Source organism: Kogia breviceps, chromosome 11 (assembly GCF_026419965.1).
Source record: "Kogia breviceps isolate mKogBre1 chromosome 11, mKogBre1 haplotype 1, whole genome shotgun sequence".
Classification (NCBI taxonomy): domain Eukaryota; kingdom Metazoa; phylum Chordata; class Mammalia; order Artiodactyla; family Physeteridae; genus Kogia; species Kogia breviceps.
In genome coordinates this window covers 69,109,610-69,129,901 of record NC_081320.1, presented here as the reverse complement: position 1 = coordinate 69,129,901, position 20,292 = coordinate 69,109,610, and the positions used below count along the sequence as shown (strand labels likewise).

The 20,292-nt window shown below is 45.9% G+C and overlaps 1 protein-coding gene across 11 annotated transcripts in view; it reads left to right on the top strand.

Annotated features, from left to right (window-relative positions):
• The window catches only part of MTA3 (metastasis associated 1 family member 3), a 213,421-nt gene that overhangs the window by 27,814 nt on the left and 165,315 nt on the right, over nt 1-20,292 (top strand). For 6 of the 11 annotated variants that reach the window (XR_010835567.1, XR_009338216.2, XM_067007677.1 and 3 more), the window contains exons 1-2: nt 16,957-17,026; nt 18,667-18,734. Coding sequence is in view for 4 of the 11 variants with exons in the window: in XM_067007677.1 (XP_066863778.1) it covers nt 16,999-17,026; nt 18,667-18,734 (96 nt within the window). In the remaining 7 variants the exon portion in view is untranslated. Of the gene's footprint in view, nt 1-16,919; nt 17,027-17,681; nt 17,730-18,666; nt 18,735-20,292 lie in introns of those variants that run through there. The other 5 variants (XR_010835568.1, XR_010835569.1, XM_067007678.1 and 2 more) reach the window with 3 other exon arrangements.

The window sequence follows — 20,292 nt, the reverse complement described above, 5'->3', positions numbered from 1 at the left end:
GGGGCACATATCACATGGATCCCACAGCAAGAGTTGTACAAAAGTGGGAGCAAAGTACTATGGGAGCCAGTGGTGTTGGTCTGGGAAACTTCACAGTGTTGTGTTCTGTCAACTGAGAGGCTGCATCCTGGGCTTAAGGCCTCAGTGTTGTCTGCCAAAGAAAACACAATTTTCAACTTTTGGGTTGTGCATTTTTTTCAGCTGACAGTTTTATGAGCTGTAGAGACGCCCCCAACACCCCCCACCCTGCTACTTCTCAGTGATGACTACAGTCAATGGAGGACTTTAAAAAAAAAGACACACAGATTCTTGGGACTTCCCTGGTGGCACAGTGGTTAAGACTCCATGCTCCCAATGCAGGGGGCCTGGGTTCAATCCCTGGCTGGGTAACTAGATCCCACATGCGTGCCGCAACTAAGACCCGGTGCAACCAAATAAATAAATATTTTTTAAAAATACAGGGCTTCCCTGGTGGCGCAGTGGTTGAGAGTCCGCCTGCCGATGCAGGGGACACAGGTTCGTGCCCCGGTCTGGGAAGATCCCACATGCCGCGGAGCAGCTGGGCCCGTGAGCCATGGCCGCTGAGCCTGCGCGGAGCCTGTGCTCCGCAATGGGAGAGGCCACAACAGTGAGAGGCCCGCGTAACACACACACACAAAAATAAATAAATAAAATAAAATAAAATACATTGAAACCAAAATAGATAAATATGCAAAGGATATGAAGCAGAAACTTTACAAAAGCCTTTAATACATACATATAAAAAAAATACAGATTCTCTGGCCCCTCCCCCAGAGAATCAGATTTTTTAGTTCTAGGGTGAGCTCTGGAAGTCTACGGAAAAACAACAGCACCACACCACCCTCACACAGGTCAGAATGGTCATCATTAAAACAATCTACAGGGGGACTTCCCTGGTGGCGCAGTGGTTAAGAACCCGCCTGCCCATGCAGGAGACACGGGTTCGAGTCCTGGTCTAGGAAGATCCCACATGCCTCGGAGCAACTAAGCCCGTGCACCACAACTACTGATCCTGCGCTCTAAAGCCCTCGAGCCACAACTACTGAAGCCCGCGCATGCGCCCCTAGAGCCTGTGCTCTGCAACGAGAGAAGCCGCTGCAACGAGAAGCCCGCACACCTGCAACAAAGAGTAGCCCCCCCTTGCCACAACTAGAGAAAGCCTGAGCACGGTAACAAAGACCCAACACAGCCAAAAATAAATTAAAAATTAAAAATCTACAGGAAATTCCCTGGTGGTCCAGTGGTTAAGACCACGCTCCCAATGCAGGGAGCATGGGTTTGATCCCTGGTCAGGGAACTAAGATCCCACGTGCCACTTGGCACAGCTGGAAAAAAAAAAAAAAAAATTACAGATAACAAATGCTGGAGAGGGTGTCAAGAAAAGAGAATCCTCCTACATTGTTGGTGGGAATGTAAATTGGTGCGGCCACTATGGAAAACAGTATGGAGGTTCCTCAAAAAACTAAAAAGTGAGTTGCCGTATGATCCAGCAATCCTACTCCTGGGACATGTATCCAGACAAAACTCTACTTCAAAAAGATACATGCACCCCTATGTTCATAGCAACACTATTCACAATAGCCAAGACATGGAAACAACCTAAAAGTTCATCAACAGTTTAATGGACAATAGACTACTACTCAGCCATAAAAAAAGAACGAAATAATGCCATTTATAGCAACATGGATGGACCTAGAGATTATCATACTAAGTGAAGTAAGTCGGAAAGAGAAATTGATATGAGATTACTTATATGTGGAATCTAAAATATGACACAAATGAACTTATCTACAAAATGGAAACAAACTCACAGCCATAGAGAACAGACTTGTGGCTGCCAAGTGGGAGGAAGGTCGGGGAGGGATGGTTTAGGAATTTGGGATTAGCAGTTGCAAGCTATTATATATGGAATAAATAAACAACAAGGTCCTACTGTATAGCACAGGGAACTATGTTCAATATCCTGTGATAAATCATAATGGAAAAGAATGTGAAAAAGAATGTATGTATATATATATATGTATAACTGACTTAGCTCTACAGCAGAAATTAACACAACATTGTAAATCAATTATACTTCAATAAAATAAATTTTAAAACAAAAACAACACAACAACAAGAAAACAAACTGCCTTGTGCTTCTGATGATCAGCCATTGGAGCCCATTGGCACAGTGGGGGGACAGACCCAAATAACCATGGGGGGGCGTTATAATAGAGGGGTGCTATGAGGGTGTTAGTGCTCTAGGGAGAAGCTTATATTTAAGCTAAGAGGTTCACCCAGCAGAGCAGAAGGAAGGAAGGCCAGGTCATGGAGACACAGGTGCTGAAGTTGAAGCCAAGGCAAGCCTCTGCCCTGCTCAAGCAGCTGAGGGTGGCTCCAAGGTGGTGGAGTACACGGGGAGAAGGGTGGGACATAAGACTGAGAAAGGGGAGTTGGGACCAGATTGTAAAGGGCTAGCCTTGAACATTGTGCTAAGGAGTCTGGACTTGATCGTAGAGAGACTGGAGAACCGGAGAAGGTTACTTTTATGCACACCCAGACCTTGATAGAATAGTGTAAGTTCTTCTAGCTGTTGTAGGGATTCAGTTATTCTTTCCTTCTCTCTCTTGGGTAAATCAATGAATAATTCAGAATGCAAGTGAATCTACGTCAATCAGCAAGTTTAGAGCAGACTATGAAGAAGCCTGTCTTAAAACCACCTCTCACTTGGACTACTGAAAAAGCTTTTTGTAACTGTCCTCCTTGCTTCAGTCTGGCTCTTCTTAGATCGGTCCTCTTTAATGCTTCTGAGAGGTATTTTTAAAATGCTTGTTGGGCTTCCCAGGTGGCACAGTGGTTGAGAGTCTGCCTGCCGATGCAGGGGACATGGGTTCGAGCCCCGGTCCGGGAAGATCCCACATACTGCGGAGCGGCTGGGCCCGTGAGCCATGGCCGCTGAGCCTACGCATCCTGAGCCTGTGCTCCGCAGCGGGAGAGGCCACAACAGTGAGAGGCCCGCGTACCGCAAAAAATAAAAACAAAAACAAAACAAAACAAAACAAGAAATGCTTGTCACATCCTTGCTTAAAACCCTTCAGTAGTTCCCTGTGGTCTCTACGTAATAATAAAGTTTCACCTTAGCCTGGTGTACACAGGCACTCATGATCTGGCATCTTCTTAGTTATAGTAGTTTCTTTTTGTTTGTTTGTTTGTTTTTGGTTTATGTAAACTAAGTTAGTTCAAGAAAAAAAAAGGAAAATTGAATTGGTGCAAGGAATAGGGGTGCAGGCTGGACACCGAAGAGAACTGACTAATCAACTTGGCTTCAGAAAGTTCTACTGTATAATTTTCTGTCTATGTCTTTAGTTTTTAAAGTTTTTTTGTTAAATAAAAAAAAATGTATTTCAGGACTTCCCTGGTGGTCCAGTGGTTAAGAACCCATGCTTGCAATGCAGGGGACACGGGTTCAATCCCGCATACCGTGCAGCCAATAAATAAATAAATAAATAAATATTTCAAATGTATTTGATGAAAATGTAATGCATTCTCATCATAAAAAACTTTGAACAGTATGGAAGTACCCAGAAAAAAATCGAGTTATTTTCACACGCCTCCCACACCCTGTCCCCAGAGGTAACTACTGTTGGTTGCAGATCTTTCTAGCTAATCTTCTATACATTTATTTGCCTATGTATTTACACTACAAATATATAATTTTTGGTTTTTCCTAAATGCAATTGTACCATATGTAATTTAGTCCAGCTTGCTTTTTTTCACTTAATATTATATACTTCTTACCTTTTTTTTTTGGTGCGGGGAGTGGGTATTTTCCTAAATTTGTTAGACATTTAAATTATCTTGGAAATGTCCAACCTTGTCTCTGTGAACAAATAAATTTTAAAATGTGTGTTTCTATACTTGATTCAGGAAAGGGGATCAGGGCCCCTCTACCTGAAGGTGCAAAGTTATCCATCTTTAGTGCCCAGAGAGAGATGGCAGAGGGGACACAGGGCCATATCCTTGGGACTAGTGTAAATGTCAGTCACTCCTCAGCCAGCATTTCTTCTCAAGTTACTTAATATTTACTTTTTAAAAAATTGTCATAATTTGCCATATGTTATCTCTTCAGTTAATTTTCGAAAGGCCTGGGCAAACTCTGTCCTCATACTTCTCAAATTTGAATGATTCCTGGTTCCTAAACATCTCCAAGGTCCTATCGTCGGAAGTCTCACCGGGCCTGAATAACCACCTCTCTCCAGTTCTTAAACCTAAATAATCACTTCTCATAGGATCCCCAAAACCTTCATTTGCTTCTCCCACACAAAAATTCTCCAGGGCATAGGTGACCTCATCCTCCAGGACTCCTGAGACCTCAGACAGCTAGGATTTTTGAAGTGGGAGCCAACACATAGGAAGAGTTTTCAGGCAATAATACCATTTCTCCTCATATATGGGTCATTTTCACCTTTCCAAATTTTCTTAGGTAGTTTGTGCTGCTATAACTGAATACCATAGACTGGAATCTTACAAACAACTGAAGTTTATTCCTCACGGTTCTGGAGGCTGCAAGTCTGAGATCATGGTGCCAGCAGGAACGGGTTCTGGTGAGGGCCCTCTTCTGGGTTGCAGACTTGTAGCCTCACATGGCAGGAAGAGAGATAGAGAGCTCTCTGGGGTCTCTTTCTTAATCCCATTCATGAAGGCTCCACTCTGTGACCTAATTATCTCCCAAAGAGCCCCACCTCCTAACACCTTTACATTGTGGGTTAGGAGTCCAACATGTGGATTTTGCTGGGACAAAAATATTCAGTCCATAATACCAAGATAAAAGAGAATGGAACTCACACGATGAGCTCTAATTTACCTCTTGTCTTTTCAAATACTTCTCTGTTGAATTTAAAGATAAGACTCACAGGGAGCATGGCTGCCTATGCTCTATTGTCAGCTCTGCAAGCCCAGAAATTTTATGTATTTATACTAACCTAACTCACATTTTAGTTACAAAAACTAAAATGCTAATTTATTATTGGGAATTCCCTGACTGTCCAGTGGTTAGGACTCTGTATGTCCAATGCAGGGGGCATGGGTTCGATCCCTGGTTGGGGAACTAAGATCCCACAAGCCCCAAAATGTGGCCAAAAAATAAATAAATAAAAATAAAATGCCAATTTATTAAATTTTAGCCACTGCTATCCTTCTTACTTAATACAAATATAACAGTGTTAGCTCCCCATGGCCTCTAGGCCCTACAGGATTATGTCAAACTCCTTAGCCTGGCATTTAAGGCCTTTACAATCTGGCTTTGAACCAAGTTTCTAGTTGGTTCTCATATGTCATGCATATACTTCCTATATGCTCTTCCCTCTGTCTGGAATGTCCTTTTTGACTCTTTACCATGCAAAGTTTTTATTTTAATTGTTGGTCCAGATGAAATATCACCTTCTCTCAAAGCCTTCTCTGACCAGCCCTGCCCCTGCAGCAGGCCATATTAATTGCTACCAATTCTGAGCAATTATGGCTTTTATTTTATTAGATTGTAACTCATCATATACGAATTGCCTGCCTCTTCCATCAGACAGTGAACTCCTTGAGGATCAGAAATCTATTTTCATCTATCAAGGTAACCCAGAGTATAACACATTGACTAAACACAATCTCAATAAACTTTGAACTGAATTGAACTTCTGCATTTGTACTTCCTGCAATTACTTCCTTTTCTTGCCTAAGTTCTTATAAAAGTTAATTTTGAAAATGTCAGCCGTCTCGGCTATCTTTAGAGGAAAAGAGGGTAAGGGTGTTTGTTCATGCAGGGACTGAGAAAAAGCACATCCCTGGGAACCAGGAATGGTGACTGCTGTAGAAATACAAGTGAGGGAAACCACCGGGAGGAAAAACACAGCAGGAGAAGCCAGGCCAGATAACAACTGTTTCTTACCACCAGGAAATCACCTTTTGAGATCTTTCTTTCCTCATATCTGGAGATTTCTGGATATTGTAAACAGAGGGCCCTGTTACCCTGTGTCTTCTCTGTGCAGGGTTTCCTCTGTGTGCAGCCGGTGGAGGACGGCTTCCTAATTGGGATCTGTCTCAGGTGGAATAAGAAGAATCAAGACAAGAGGGTTGGTCCATGTTTGCCCAACATCCCATCATCCTCCTTCCACCTAATCGAAAGTAAGCGCGATCATGTGGGCAGATGCTGTCGCACAGATCTCTCCAGACCGGGAAGAAGAGATATCGCGAGACAGGAATAGCGCAAAAGGGTCCAGAGGCGTGAATCAGCCAGAGTTTGTTCTGGTGTCTCCTAATTTCATTCCCACATTGGCTCTGGAACAATTCCTCTGCTCCTCCAACTCCCCTTTCCCTCTCGACTCCGAAGTTCCCTGCGAACCCTTTAGGTCTGACAGCGGAGGAAAGCCATAAACCAGGGGCGCCCAACCTTCCCCTGTGATCTGCATGGTGTTTATCAAGTCCTCAGCCTTGAAATCATTTGTGGTGCTCTCTGCTTTACTGAAGAAAAATGGATTTTGCCTCAATTCCTGATTCCTGTTTAAATATTTAGTTTAATCAGCACAGGCCCAAGTGCCTTTTCCATTTCCCCTGGTGCCTGGGAGCCAAGCTGACACTAGCATCATAAATAATGCATCAGATCCCAGCAACATGCCACTGGCTGGGAGCCGCTCCATCCCTCAAGTCTCAGGGCCTGCCCTCTGCTGCAGCTGCTTTGGGAGAAGCTGGGCTACCATGCAGAAGTCAGTGGGGCTTTGAAATCTTCACCTCAAATCTTCTCCTGCAGGCAGTGATTGTGACAGGCAAGCAGTCCTCCCTCCAGCCCAGATCTGAGGGACCTTGTAGAGGTGCGAGGGGGTGTGTGTTGGTGGGGAGAGTGGGAGGAAGAGGTGGGAACGCCAAGGCCGCAGTCTTCAGACTCTGCCTTTGAAGCTGCTCTGACCTGCTGAGAGACTTCAGGCCACCCCTAGAAAGGGTCCAACATAGGTTCTGTGTGAATGTGGACCAGAGACCGGGGACACCTGACGTGAAGAAGCAGCCAGGTTCAAGGGCACAGGAAGGAGACTCCGTGAAATGCTGGAGCCTTCTCTCTTCCCTCCGCTTCCAGAATTCGGGCTCCTAACGTGGACTCCACCCTCTATTTCATGAACACAGTCTAAATTTCACCCACTAAACCAGAAGGCTGTTGGGGGTGGAGGGGAGTCAGGACTTCAAGAGGATGGACACTTAGTCTCCTCTTACAGAAAACAACCAATGATAGGATTTGGCTGGATGGGTCCTGGGCATCCTTTGCCAAAACCTCAAAAAGCTTCTACTGCCTCTAGGTGCCCTTTCTTTGGAGTCCTCAGCACTCTAATCTGGGCAACTGAACGGGAAACATCGTGTCAGTTGCCACTAATAATATGGTCCTGTCCTGGCTTTGTAGCTCCTTGGGGCAACTCTGTACTACTCATGTTTTTTCCTCCAAAACTTCGCAGAGATAAAAGGAAACATAAACAACAGTTTATTTATCCGAGAGTTCAAAGTTTTGCTTTGAGCCCTCCAACATTTTCTGTCCTTTTTGAAATTAAGACGCAGATAACTTCAGTCTCTTTTATTTTACTTTTTAAAATTTATTTATCTATTTTATGTTTGGCTGTGTTAGGTCTTCGTTGCTGTGTGTGGGCTTTCTCTAGTTGCGGCGAGTGGGGGCTACTCTTCGTTGCAGTGCGCAGGCGTCTCATTGCGATGGCTTCTCTTGTTGTGGAGCACGGGCTCTAGGCGCACGGGCTTCAGAAGTTGTGGCACATGGGCTCAGTAGTTGTGGCACACAGGCTTAGCTACTCCACGGCATGTGGGATCTTCCCGGACCAGTGATCGAACCAGTGTCCCCTGCATTGGCAGGTGGACTCTTAACCATTGCGCCACCAGGGAAGTCCCTCAGTCTCTTTTAGAAAGGGCAGCAGCTACAAACCTATGGATAAAGATAAAAGGAGCTGATGAAAGGAGCAAATTCTAGTCTCCATCCCTCAGTCTGGGGGGGGTTCATGAGCCCCCCTCTGTGTTTTTGGAGTCATCTACATCGTAGAACGTCTAAGGCCAGAACCCTACCAATTTTTTTCCAGCTGCCTAGGATTTGGACAGTCAGAAACCACCGAAATAAAAGACGGCAGGGGAGTCGGTCTCTGAAGACCACCATCTTGCCAAATCCTGTGGTCGATTGGTTGCTCTGGTTTATCACAGTTGGACCCCTCCCTTTGTCACATGGCTCCTGGAACCTGTACTCCTCAGGCTTTTTTCCTAGTTCCCTCATTGCTCCCTCAGTCCCCCTTTGTGGCTCTCCTCTATTGATCACTACTTGAATAGTTCTCATTCTTGGCTGCCCATTAAAATCACCTGAGGAGGGACTTCCCTGGTGGTGCAGTGGTTAAGAATCTGCCTGCCAATGCAGGGGACACGGGTTCGAGTCCTGGGCCGGGAAGATCCCACATGCCACAGAGCAACTGAGCCCGAGTGCCACAACTACTGAGCCTGTGCTCCGGAGCCCACGAGCCACAACTACTGAGCCCATGTGCCACAACTACTGAAGCCCGGTGCCTAGAGCCCGTGCTCCGCAACAGGAGAAGCCACTGCAATGAGAAGCCCAAGCACCACAATGAAGAGTAGCCCCCGCTCGCTACAACTAGAGAAAGCCCGCACACAGCAACCAAGACCCAACACAGCCAAAACTAAAAAATAAATTAAAATAAAATAAATTTATTTTAAAAATCACCTGAGGATTTTTTTCTCTTAACTGAAAATCATGGTCCACTCCAAGCTAATTAAATCAGGATCTCTGGGGGTGGGGCCTGGGTATTATAATAGCAGTTTCCTTGGTGCAGCCAGGGTGCAGAACTGACCTCTGCCCTCAATGCTGGCTTGCCCCAGGGTTCAGGATTCTATGCTCTTTGCCATCTATACTCTCTCCCACGTGATCTGACCAGTCCCTGGCTTCACAGACTTTCTACATAGTGGTGACTCCCAGATCTGCATTTTTAGCCTGGGCCTCTCTGCGGAGCTCCAGAGCCCAGACCCAGTTGTGTATTCCAAACAGATATCTACAAGCATCTGAAAGTACTAATGTTCATGGATTTTGCCCTCTCATCTCCTACATCCAACCCTTCAGCCAGGGCTATTGGCTCTATCTTAAAAATATATCTTTATTAGCCATGATGGCTATCATTCTATTCCAAGCTTTTGTCACCTATCATTCTATTCCAAGCTTTTGTCACCTCTCTCTTGAAGTATGTTAGCCTCCTAACAAGCCTCTGTGTTTCCATTGCCCTCAGTCCATCCTCTGTACAGCAGCCCAAGTGACTTTTGGTGTCTTTGGGGTTTATTTTTCTTTCATTAAAAAAAATTTTTTTTTTTTTTTGCAGTACGCGGGCCTCTCACCACCGTGGCCTCTCCTGTTGCGGAGCACAGGCTCCAGACGTGCAGGCCCAGCAGCCACGGCCCATGGACCCAGCCGCTCCGCGGCACATGGGATCCTCCCAGATCGGGGCACGAACCCGCATCCCCTGCATTGGCAGGCGGACTCTCAACCACTGCGCCACCAGGGAAGCCCTGGGGTTTATTATTTTGTGTGAAGTTTTCAGGAGGCTTTATTTCAGGTCATGATATTATATGCAGCAACACTTATAACCAAGACACTTTATTTAACATGAAAAAAAATGCAGTAAGTGGCTCATATTCATGGAATTCACTGGTCTTACCATGTTCCCCATCACCAAGATGTAGTTCTTGGTCTGAACTTGGTTCAGAACTTGGTTCTTGTAGCTAAAAGAAAGGTGAATGGCCTAGGAAAAACTCAGTGACAGTATTGGGTGTAAGGGGAATTAACTACAGCCTACAAGACAAGATGTTGTCTAATATGATTTGGTATAGGATTTTAAAAGGTAGCCAGTGTATGTTGCCATTATGCACAGGTCTCGGTACCACAGTTTGAGCTGGAAGGGGTCTCTCTCACTATTATGCCAAATGAAAACACAGGAGGAGTTTTGGTTTTCCATCACATAAACTTTGGATTGGTGAGTTTTGAATTCCTAGTGCCCGGGGAGGTTTGATGCCTCCAGAGAACACAGTCATGCTTTTTTGTTTTTTTGGCCAAGGGAGCTTAGTTCCCTGACCAGGGATCAACCTGAGCCCCCTGCAGTGGAAGCATAGAGTCTTAACTGCTGGACCATCATGGAAGTCCCCAGTCATGCTTTTTTGAATTGGAAGTCAAGACTGGCCCCTTTCTACTTGGTGTTCTTCATATTCCAGTTGATCTTTTTAAAATATAAATCAGATCCCTGTTACTCCTGTGTTAAAAACCTTTCCATTATACTTAGAACAAAATTCAAACACTTTACCATGGCCTCCTAGGCCCTACATGATTGGACCCTGATCACTTCCCTGATCTCATCTCCTACCCACACTGGCCTTCCTAGGTCACGATCAGGTCAGGCTGAGTCTTGACTTGGGGAATTGGCACTTGCTGTTCCTTTGTCATGGCATGTTGCTCCCCACATGTCCCAGTGGTTCACTTCATCCTATCATTAGGTCTCTTTTGAGTTCTTATGTCCAAGAAGCCTTCCCTGACCACCATCATAACTTTTTGTTTCTTTATCCGGATTTACTTTCTGTAGCACATTTATCATTGTATACTAGCGTATCTATGGATTGATTTACTTGGTCATTCTCTGTCTCCTCCACTAGAATATAAGCTCCAGAGAGACAGGTGCTTTGTCTACCTTGTTCACTGGTGTATCTTCAATGCCTTTAACAGTACTCATTACCTACTTGTTGAATGAAAAGGGCATTTTTGTAGACGAGACATATTCTTGGTAGCCTCCACCCTACTCCCCACCATAGAAGCATTGATTGGGATCTGAGGAGCCAGAGTGCTTCCTGACAAAGAAACACAATTAAGGGGTTAAAAGGTGCATTACCTTTTCGGTAATCTGCTGTTGCTCATGGGAATGTGTGATAGCTCACAGGTGTGCTGGGGAAGAAAAAAATTGGGGGATGCTTACACTGGCACTTAGCTGAGGGGCACCGCATCTGGGTGTTCTTTTCTCTTAGCACTACTAAGCCAACCATGTCAGCCAGAAGGAGAGACAAACCAAGATGAGATAAATTGAGCTCTGTCTAAAGGATTTGACCAGGACTTAAGTGGAGTGGTGCTGGGCCCTCTTCTCTCTGTGTATCTCTCTTTTATTCGGCTTAGACTCTGTATGCCCCCTTAGTCTCTGTATATAGTGTTCAGTGTTTTCTGGCTGAATCTATGTTCACTTAAAATCAAGGGGTGGTTACTGTCTTTATGAGTTTCCTAGGGCTGCCACAACAAATTATCATAACTTGGGTGGCTTCAAACAACAGATATTTATTCCTTCATGGTTCTGAAGGCCAGAAGCCAGAAATGAAGGTGCCAGCGGACCTAATTCCTTCTGGGGGCTTTGACGGAGAATCTATTCCATGCCTCTCCCCCAATATCTGTCAGTTGCTGGCAGTCTTTGGCATTGCCTTGGCTTATAGCTCATAACACCAGTCTTTGCCTCTACCTTCACATGCTTTCTCCTCTTCACTCTGTGTCCTCTCTTCTTCTGTTTCACACAAGGACACTTGTCGTTGGATACAGGGACAACCCTAATTCAGGATGATCTTACCTCCAGATCATTAATTTCATCGGCAAATACCTTTTTTTCTAAATAAGATCACATTCACAGATTCCAGGTGGACATATATTTTGGGGGACCACCATTCAACCCACTATACCATCTTAGAGGCAAGAGGGTTAAGTTAGGAAATAGGCAGATTTGCTTTACTAGGCTGTGTCCCTTACCTTCTCTTCCTGTTCTTTTCATCCCCCACTCCCACCCTCCCACCCCAGCTGCTTTTTTCATCCTGGGAGCAGAACTCTCTTTCTCCAGCTGAGAATTTTGCCCGTGGGAGGTCAGCCCTGGGCATTCCCCCTTGTCTTCACCATCTGTCTTGGTCAGTGACTTGCGTGGCTCTTTGCCCGTGCCCTGCCTGTTTGCACATTTGGACCTGGACTCTGATCTCCTGGACCTAGACCGGCTAAACCTGTTTTCTCCCAAGCTGAAGGACTCAGGGAACCTGCTTCTTCCCCTGGGGGCAGGGTTTGGTTTATTCCTCAGACAAGACAGACCTGGCTCTGAGCTGATGGTGACACAGAAGAGGGTATTTCTAGCCCAGATCTCTCAAACTCCAGGTCTGTTCATCCACCTCATTCTTAACAAGGAAACATACCTGTATGTTTCCAAAGGCACCTCTTTTTTTTTTTGGCTGTGCCGCACGGCATGTGGGTTCTTAGTTCCCCGACCAGGGATCAAACCCACGCCCCCTGCATTGGAAGCACGTTGGAAGCGTGGAGTCATAACCACTGAACCGCCAGGGAAGTCCCTCAAAAGGCACCTTGCACACAACTTGTCTAAAACTGAACCCGTCAACCATCCGCCCTTCCCCCCAACTTGCCTCCCCTCCTGTACTTTCTACTCACTGAATCACACCTCTCTCCACCCACTTGCTGATAACCAGATGCTACCCTTTTACTCCACACCTCCCCAAAGGCACCAGATTCTGTAGCTCCCACCCCCTAAGTCTCTCTTAAACCCATCTACATCTCTCATATCCCACTGCCTCTACTCTAGGTCATCATCCCTTTGCACCAGCCTGCAGACTGATCTCACAGCCTCGACTCTCCAGCCTCTCCAATCCACTTTCTTTGCTGCTACCTGAGTCATTCCTACAAACACTCCCTGTTGTATCCCTTCAACATTTCCCATTGCCTTTTAGGATTCTATTTCCTGACCCCACACCCTGTGCTGTCATCATCACCAATTCAAATCCACAGCACTCCAGCACTTTATAGATTAAAAAAAAAAAAAGAAAAAAAGCACTTAGGTCAATTAGGTTACCCTTCCAGGGGCTCATCCCTGTCTACGTAGTGATTTCCAGTCCCTTTTCCAGTATCTGGAGGCAATGTTGTCACTAGAGAAGGAACCTCCTTGTGGATGCAACCAAATGGCTGAGCTAACTCCTCTTTGAGGGCATGAGAGAACCATGGAATCCTAAAACACACACTTCCAAAAATCAAGATCTGGGGCTGGTCCTGGGTTTCATGTTTTTAGCACAGGGGATCAATGGAAGGAGAAGCTCCATGGCTAAAGACGCTAGGAAACTCCAACTCTGGTTTCCTTTCCCTTAGGGGCTCCATTGCTTTGATTCTTGCTTTCTTCTGGAATACAGTCATCTGCTTGTAAAACCCAGGACCACCTTGGAATAGCTGAGAGAGACTGGCCTTTTTCCAAAAGAATTTTTACTTAACACATAAGTTAATGAAAGAAAAGGGAAAGAGAGAGAGAGAAATCAAAGAAAACACAAAGGACAAGATATGGTATTTATCTAAAGACTGGCATCTGGTTTCAGATTAATTACATTTTAGACCCCTAGGCTGCTTTCTTGAGTTCAATATCAGAAAGTCCCCAGACTCTGGCCAGCCCTTATTTTTTTTGCATGTATAAAAATTCCATCCTGATGTTGAGACAAAAACCAACCCTCTGTCTTATCTATAGCTTTCTTGCAGCATCCACTTTTTTTCAGCTAAGCTGTGGGATGCTGGGGACTGCACAGGGAAGATTCTGGGCCTTTTGGCAATCCCTTATCGTGGTTCTTTAATCACAACGGCCATGCCAGGAAATTTTACCCTTGCAGAGGCTGGATTTTCCCTGGGGTTTCTGGCATAATCTGAGAGACCCCTCTTTCTTAGTAATGAGGATGGCTGGAATAGAGAGAAGTGACATATAAGTATGAAGCTTAACATGTGCCCAACACATTGTATATTTCACTTTTTAGCATAAGCATTCGCCATAGGTGTCAATTACTAATCATGATTTGTAGAACTTGAAGATCTGAGGGGTTAAGCAACTTGCTCAAGGTGTTAAAGCTGAACAGTCAAACTAGAAGTGAAGTTTGGGCTGATTGATGATGTTTGTGATCTGAGCCATGCAGCCTGAGGAGGTAGAAGTGCCTTTGCTTTCTTTGAAGGCACAGGCTTTTCCACCCTTCTTTGTATGTTTTTTTTTTTTCCAATCTAGATACATTTGCTGAACTCTCTTATGTGCATACCTCTTTGATATTAGGAGGTATAAAAGTTTCCTAGACAAAGCCCCTGCATTCATCTCTGCACCTGGTTCTCTATGTTGAGCCCATCATTCATGGGCACTTATTCTTTCAGATATTGAGCACCTATTATGTAGAAGACACTGGCCCAGGATCTGGAGATGAAAGAGGTTAAACACACAGAATCTGGGCTTCCCTGGTGGTACAGTGGTTAAGAACCCACCTGCCAGTGCAGGGGACACAGGTTCGAGCCCTGGTCCGGGAAGATCCCACATGCCGCAGAGCAACTAAGCCCATGCGCCACAACTACTGAGCCGGTGCTCTAGAGCCCGTGAGCCACAACTACTGAGCCTGCATACCACAACTATTGAAGCCCACGTGCCTAGATCCCGTGCTCTACAACAAGAGAAGCCACCAAAATAAGAAGCCTGCGTGCCATAACAAAGAGTAGCCCCTGCTCGCCTCCACTAGAGAAAGACCATGCACAGCAATGAAGACCCAATGCAGCTAAAAATAAATAAATAAATTAATTAATTAAAAAAAAAAAAAAAACTACACAGAATCTAGAGGAAGGAAGAGCCTGGGTTCTGTCACCATCATTACCTCCTACTACTCATCCCCTTCCCCCCAAACTCTGAGCCCTTTCATGGGGGGCATGGGGTTGGGGCTTCTGGATAAGGCTGTTCCTAAGGGGAGGAGGTAGGTATGGATGGAGGGAGTTTTCTTGGCACTTTTTGCCCATTTATTGTGGTACCTGGAAAGGTGCACAAAATTGTGGAAATGAGACAAGGAACTAACAGAAACAGAAATATTTTGAAGGGGAGAAATTGCTCATTTATTCAAAAATAATGGGAAAACCCTTTAGTAGAGCTTGCGATCTATTATTCCTTTGCAGTTTATGGTTTCCAGGTGGCCTTTTCACTTGGAGAAATTCTTCCTGGTTAAGAGATTTCTCGGCCAAAGGAAAGGGCTGAATTATCCCAATATTGCTGCCAGTTTATGGTTTGACTCCAGCTAAATTATTCAACCTATTTATGTGTCAGCTCAGAAATGGAGAGAGTGATGTCAGATACGTCACAATATGTTTTCCGTGGGATCTCCAGTACAAGGTTTATGAGAAATAACAGTTATGCAGTGTGCATAACAAAACACTTCTGCTTTTTTCTCTAGGTCAAAAGAGCTGATCTGATGCAGGATCACAATTTGACTCATGGCATAAAACCTTTGGGAATCTGAAACTTTCTTGAGTTAAAAAAAAGCAACAGACACCTGTATTTGCATAGTGCTCTATGCTGAATGGTTTACAAAGCATTTTAAGATATCACAACTGATCCTTACCCCATCTGTGAAGTGGAATTAGTGTGCCCCCCATTTTATACTTAAAGAAACTTGGGTCACACAGTCAATCAAGGCAATTCAGGCAAAGGTGCTTTATTTTATATTTTATTTTTTACTTTTTCTCAGCTATCTGGAAAATTATTTTTTTTCACCTCAGTAATTTGTGATAATGGACCGTCACAAATGCCATCACCAAACAAAACACAATCTTCTTTTCTGGGGACACTTCCCATTCCTGCACAGACCCCAAACCCAGAGTCAACAACACACAGCTGTAAAGCACCAGAAACTCCAAACAACCTACAACAGTAAGGGATCATCTTCATGTGTATTTTACAACAACGTCTGGGAGTAGTTTGGAATGGATTGGCTTCTCTAAAGAAAGTTGTTTGTGTTCATTTTGGGGGAGAGCCAGCTCAGATTCAACTCTACTTGGTTCTTTGTTTCTGTGAGGGTATGAAGGCTGAGAAAACAGGGGTTGTCTAGAGAATTCGCATGGGAAAATAATAACTTTAAAAGCCTTAGGTACATAACCAGTTAACAGTCCATCAACAGTAAGCTGATTGGCACGATCTCTTTTTTGAGGGGCTGTGGTGATGATGAACTGTAGGGCCCTGTTCCCCTAAGGGCAAAGGAAGCCCCCCTCCTCTAATGGTCTCTTCTCCCAGCCGGGCTGCATTGCAAGCCTGTCTAGAGGCAAGGCCTCCAGGTGTAGGGAAATAGGTTTAATTCAGCCCGGTTTTGGGGTGAACGCGGATAGACCTGACAACGTAGTTAAGGTAGACTTGGAAGGGGTCTGTTTTTCTAGCCTTGTCCCCAGATAAGTCTCTGCCCGTTGAAGTTGCAGGCACCTGGGGTCCTCCTGGCTCCAGGGCCTGCCGGCTCCAGGCCCGCCACATTAACATCACCACGAGGAAGGTGCCCTGCTGCGAGCACTTATTTGCATCCAAGTGTTTGCACCGAGACAGGGGCTCACGTGCTCGAGGTCACACAGACTGGGTCTCTCCAGGGACAGAAGCGGGGAGGAAGCCCTGTCTCGGGGTGGGCAGGTGCCGGGGTACGCTGGTTGGGATGATAAGAGCTCCGGAGAGGCTGAAACCCTGCCGCCACCCCGATTCTCTGATAGCCCCTGGCCCGCATTTGCGGGTGCAGGCCTCGGCTTGGGCCAGGACCCCAGTCCTAGGACCCTCCACTTCCAGTTAGTTCCCCCAATCCGCCCCCCCTCCCCAATTCCCTCCTGGCCCCAAGCGCTTCGGCCTCCCGGGGGGCCGGGAATTCGGCCTCGCTAGCCCGGCGCTGGGGGCGGGCACCTGCTCCCACCCCTCGGCGTCCCCTCCCCTTCACTTCCCCCTCCCCTTGTTCCCTCCCTCCCCTCCCCCCCGCGGCTAGGCGCGGCGGCGGCGGCGGCGGCGGCGGCGGCGGCTGGGGCTGAGGCGGCGGCGGCGGCGGCAGTGGCGGCGGCAGCGGGCGGGGCTCGGCTCGGGCTCCGCGGGCGGGCGGGCGGACATGGCGGCCAACATGTACCGGGTCGGAGGTAGGAAGGCTTGGCCCGACCCGGCCCGTCTGGGAGCGGGCTCCGGGAGTGGGGGGTAGGGGCGAGCTCACCCTAACCGCTGGGAGCCCCGGGCGCCCGGGCTGAGGGCGCAGGGGGCTGGGGGCCTGCGGAGGGGGCCGTGGCTGCCCCCCCCTCCCCTCTCCCCTCCCCCACCGTGGCCCACGAGGGACCGGGGCCCATCCACACCCCCACATCCTAACCAGGGTTTTAGGCCAGGCCTGTACTTGGGGGTATGAATTATCAGACGCCACCCCCCCTCAACCCGTGAAACCCCCATGGGGATCAGGGGCCGTCGAGCCCCTTAAGAGGGTGGTCTTTCCTCGCGTGGCTTCTAGGCATTGGGGGTTTGGAGAGAGTGGAGGGACATCTCTCCTCTACTGCTCCCCTTCATTGGGGGTGTGGGTGGGGGAGATGGGGGCCCAGCCAGGGGCACAGCTGGATAGGCCTGTTTGCGGGGACAGGGCCCTGCACCTCTCCTTCGTCCCTCTCCCTTACGTTTCTTGTCCAGCCCTCCCAGGAATGGGGCTTAGAGGGGCCGGGGCACTGCAGCCTGGGGTGGGGAGTGGAGCTCTGCCTGGACGTTTGCTCTGCTATCTCCCTCCTTCCCAGCCTAATGCAGAAGAGAGAAATAAGGTCAAACAAACTTTCTCCCTACTCACGACGCCCTCCTCCCTCTTTCCTGGTAAAATAATAATTCAGATAAGTGACGTGTTTGTGTGTGAGACTGGCTCTTCTCTGCTCATTAGCCGAGCTCCTTGATGGATGGTGGTGGGAACGGCCTGGCTAAATGAGGCCACTTTGCAGAAGGGAGACGGGAAAGAGCCACTAAGATAGACAATAACACTGCAGCCCAGCCTCTCAAATAAACACACAGTGGGAAGTTTCCAGTGAGCCTATTAGATGAGAGAAAAAACCACACTTGAAAATTTATATATCCTTTTTGTTGAAAGGCTGCAGCAGTTGCTTTATAACGAGACCCTAAATGGATCTGGATTAAATATGGTATTAAAAAGGCTGGTATCACCTCCACGGAGTTCTGCTTCTCAAAAAGTGACCCCTCTCCTTTTTCGCCCCCTCATCTTCCTAGATAGAGCTGCAAAAAAGTTTGTCAATGTGCTTTTGCTCTGCTCACCTGATTTTTTTTAAGTTGGTGATTGAAATGTACTTTGGGCTGCTAAGCCTTTCAAGATGCTCTGAATTTGTCTTAGGTCAATAGTTTTATGTGAGAAGCCTACTCCAGGGCAAATTGGATTGGAGGAAAAAGATGTGGAAGCAGTTATCGTATGAAAGACACATGTTTAGTCAGCTCTGACTACTCAGTGATAAGAGGTGTCTTTTTGTTTATTATTAAAGAAATGACACATGTGGGACAGAAGTCTAGGAGAACTTGAATAAAACATTAATTGAAATGAAAATGCCAGGAAAATAAGGGTCTGTGAATGGTAAGCCCATAAGAAAGAGAATGTATTAAGGCTGCATTACTCAGTTTGCTTTTACCAGGAAATGAATCACGGGAGTGCTTCATTTTGAATGTGAATTACCTAATATAAAAAGTAATAAATTGACAAATGTGAACTTTCTGTTGAAAAGATTAAGCTCCTTACTTCCTTTAATTACAGATTATGTCTACTTTGAGAATTCCTCTAGCAATCCGTACCTCATCAGAAGGATAGAAGAACTCAACAAGGTATGTACACTGAGTGTTCTTGATTCTAATATTAAGAAATATTTGTTGCCCATTGAAGGGTAATTGGGTAAAGGGTATAAGAGGTGATTTTACTTTAAGTTCCAGACTCTTTGAAAGTCGAGATTTCAGATTAGAGAATTATGCAGGATTCTGAATATTCTTTTGCTTTTTATAATTACCTCTGATATTAAAAATGTTGATATTGAATATGTAACATCTGTTAAGATTTCTTCAAATTGCTTGGAGCTTCTCAGAGCAGGTCACTCCTGTACTCAGTCCCTTTTTATATTTGAAGTGATAATTTGTGTTTCTCCCTTTTTAGTGAATTAATTTTTTCCTCTTTCAGCTTGAGAAGGAGGAAGTTAGGGAATATGATATTTAAGGGAATTTGTAAAATTCTAGACTAGGCTAACTAATTACAGTTTTGGTATAATTATAAAGTGACTTTTTGTACCTTAGGCCCAAGTAAATAAAACTTTTACATCAAGGTTTGTCCCTAATCGCAGGTGTCCAGGACATCAGAAGCATTATGACTGTTGACAGTAGCTGAGCTTTTACAGTGGAGGCACTCAAACAATCATAAATGACAGGGACCATAGATTTCTGATGGTTGAGGGTTACTTGTGTAGCTGGTGAGAATTCACATTGTTAAAATGTTTGGGGGCTGTCTAGCTAATACCTTTCCCCCAAAATACCATCTGGAGACTGGTCCCGTTCTGAGTCCCAGGAAACTAGATCTGGCCAAGGGCATGCTTGGCTTATGAGCGTTGAGGTCTTGTTTCACTTTGCGGGATACCCTGGGGACCTTGCATTTAAAAAATTTCCATAGTATTTGAGACCACCACCAAATGAAGAAAATGGCCTTAGGATTAGGTCAGTCTGTGGGTGGGAACTGTTGAGATGTCTTCCTGATGTGCTTCTCTTTTATATTATTGATGTGAGGTATAAGAATTTAGGCAATTCCAGGGAATTCCCTGGTGGTCCAGTGGTTAGGACTCAGGTGCTTTCACTGCTGGGGCCCAGGTTCCATCCCTAGTTGGGGAAGTAAGATCCTGCAAGCCATGCGTGGCATGGCCAAAAATATAAAAAAATAAATAAAAGTCTTTAAAAAAAAAATAAGGATTTAGGCAATTCCACACTGTTCACTGCATCAGCTTATTTAGAAAGTTAACTAGGATTCAAGGAGAAATATTGCCCTATGAGACCTGTATTCTCTGGCTGCTCTCTGCTTTGTTCATTTGGCTCTAAGTGCAGTAAGCTCTTTCTTGCCTGTTTCTCTCTCTCTGTTTTTTTTGGCTGCGCCGCCTGTCTTGCAGGATCTTAGTTCCCTGACCAGGGGTTGAACCCAGGGCCATGGCAGTGAAGCGCCAAGTCCTAACCACTGGACCCTCTTGGCTATTTCTCATATGCACCCACCTTAGGACTGTCTGGTTGTTTCCAGCCCCCCATACCTTGCTTTTTTCCCCCACATCATTTATCACCTTCAAATATACTTAATTAATGTGTTTACAGGCATACCTCAGAGATATTGGGGGTTCAGTTCAGACCACTGCAATAA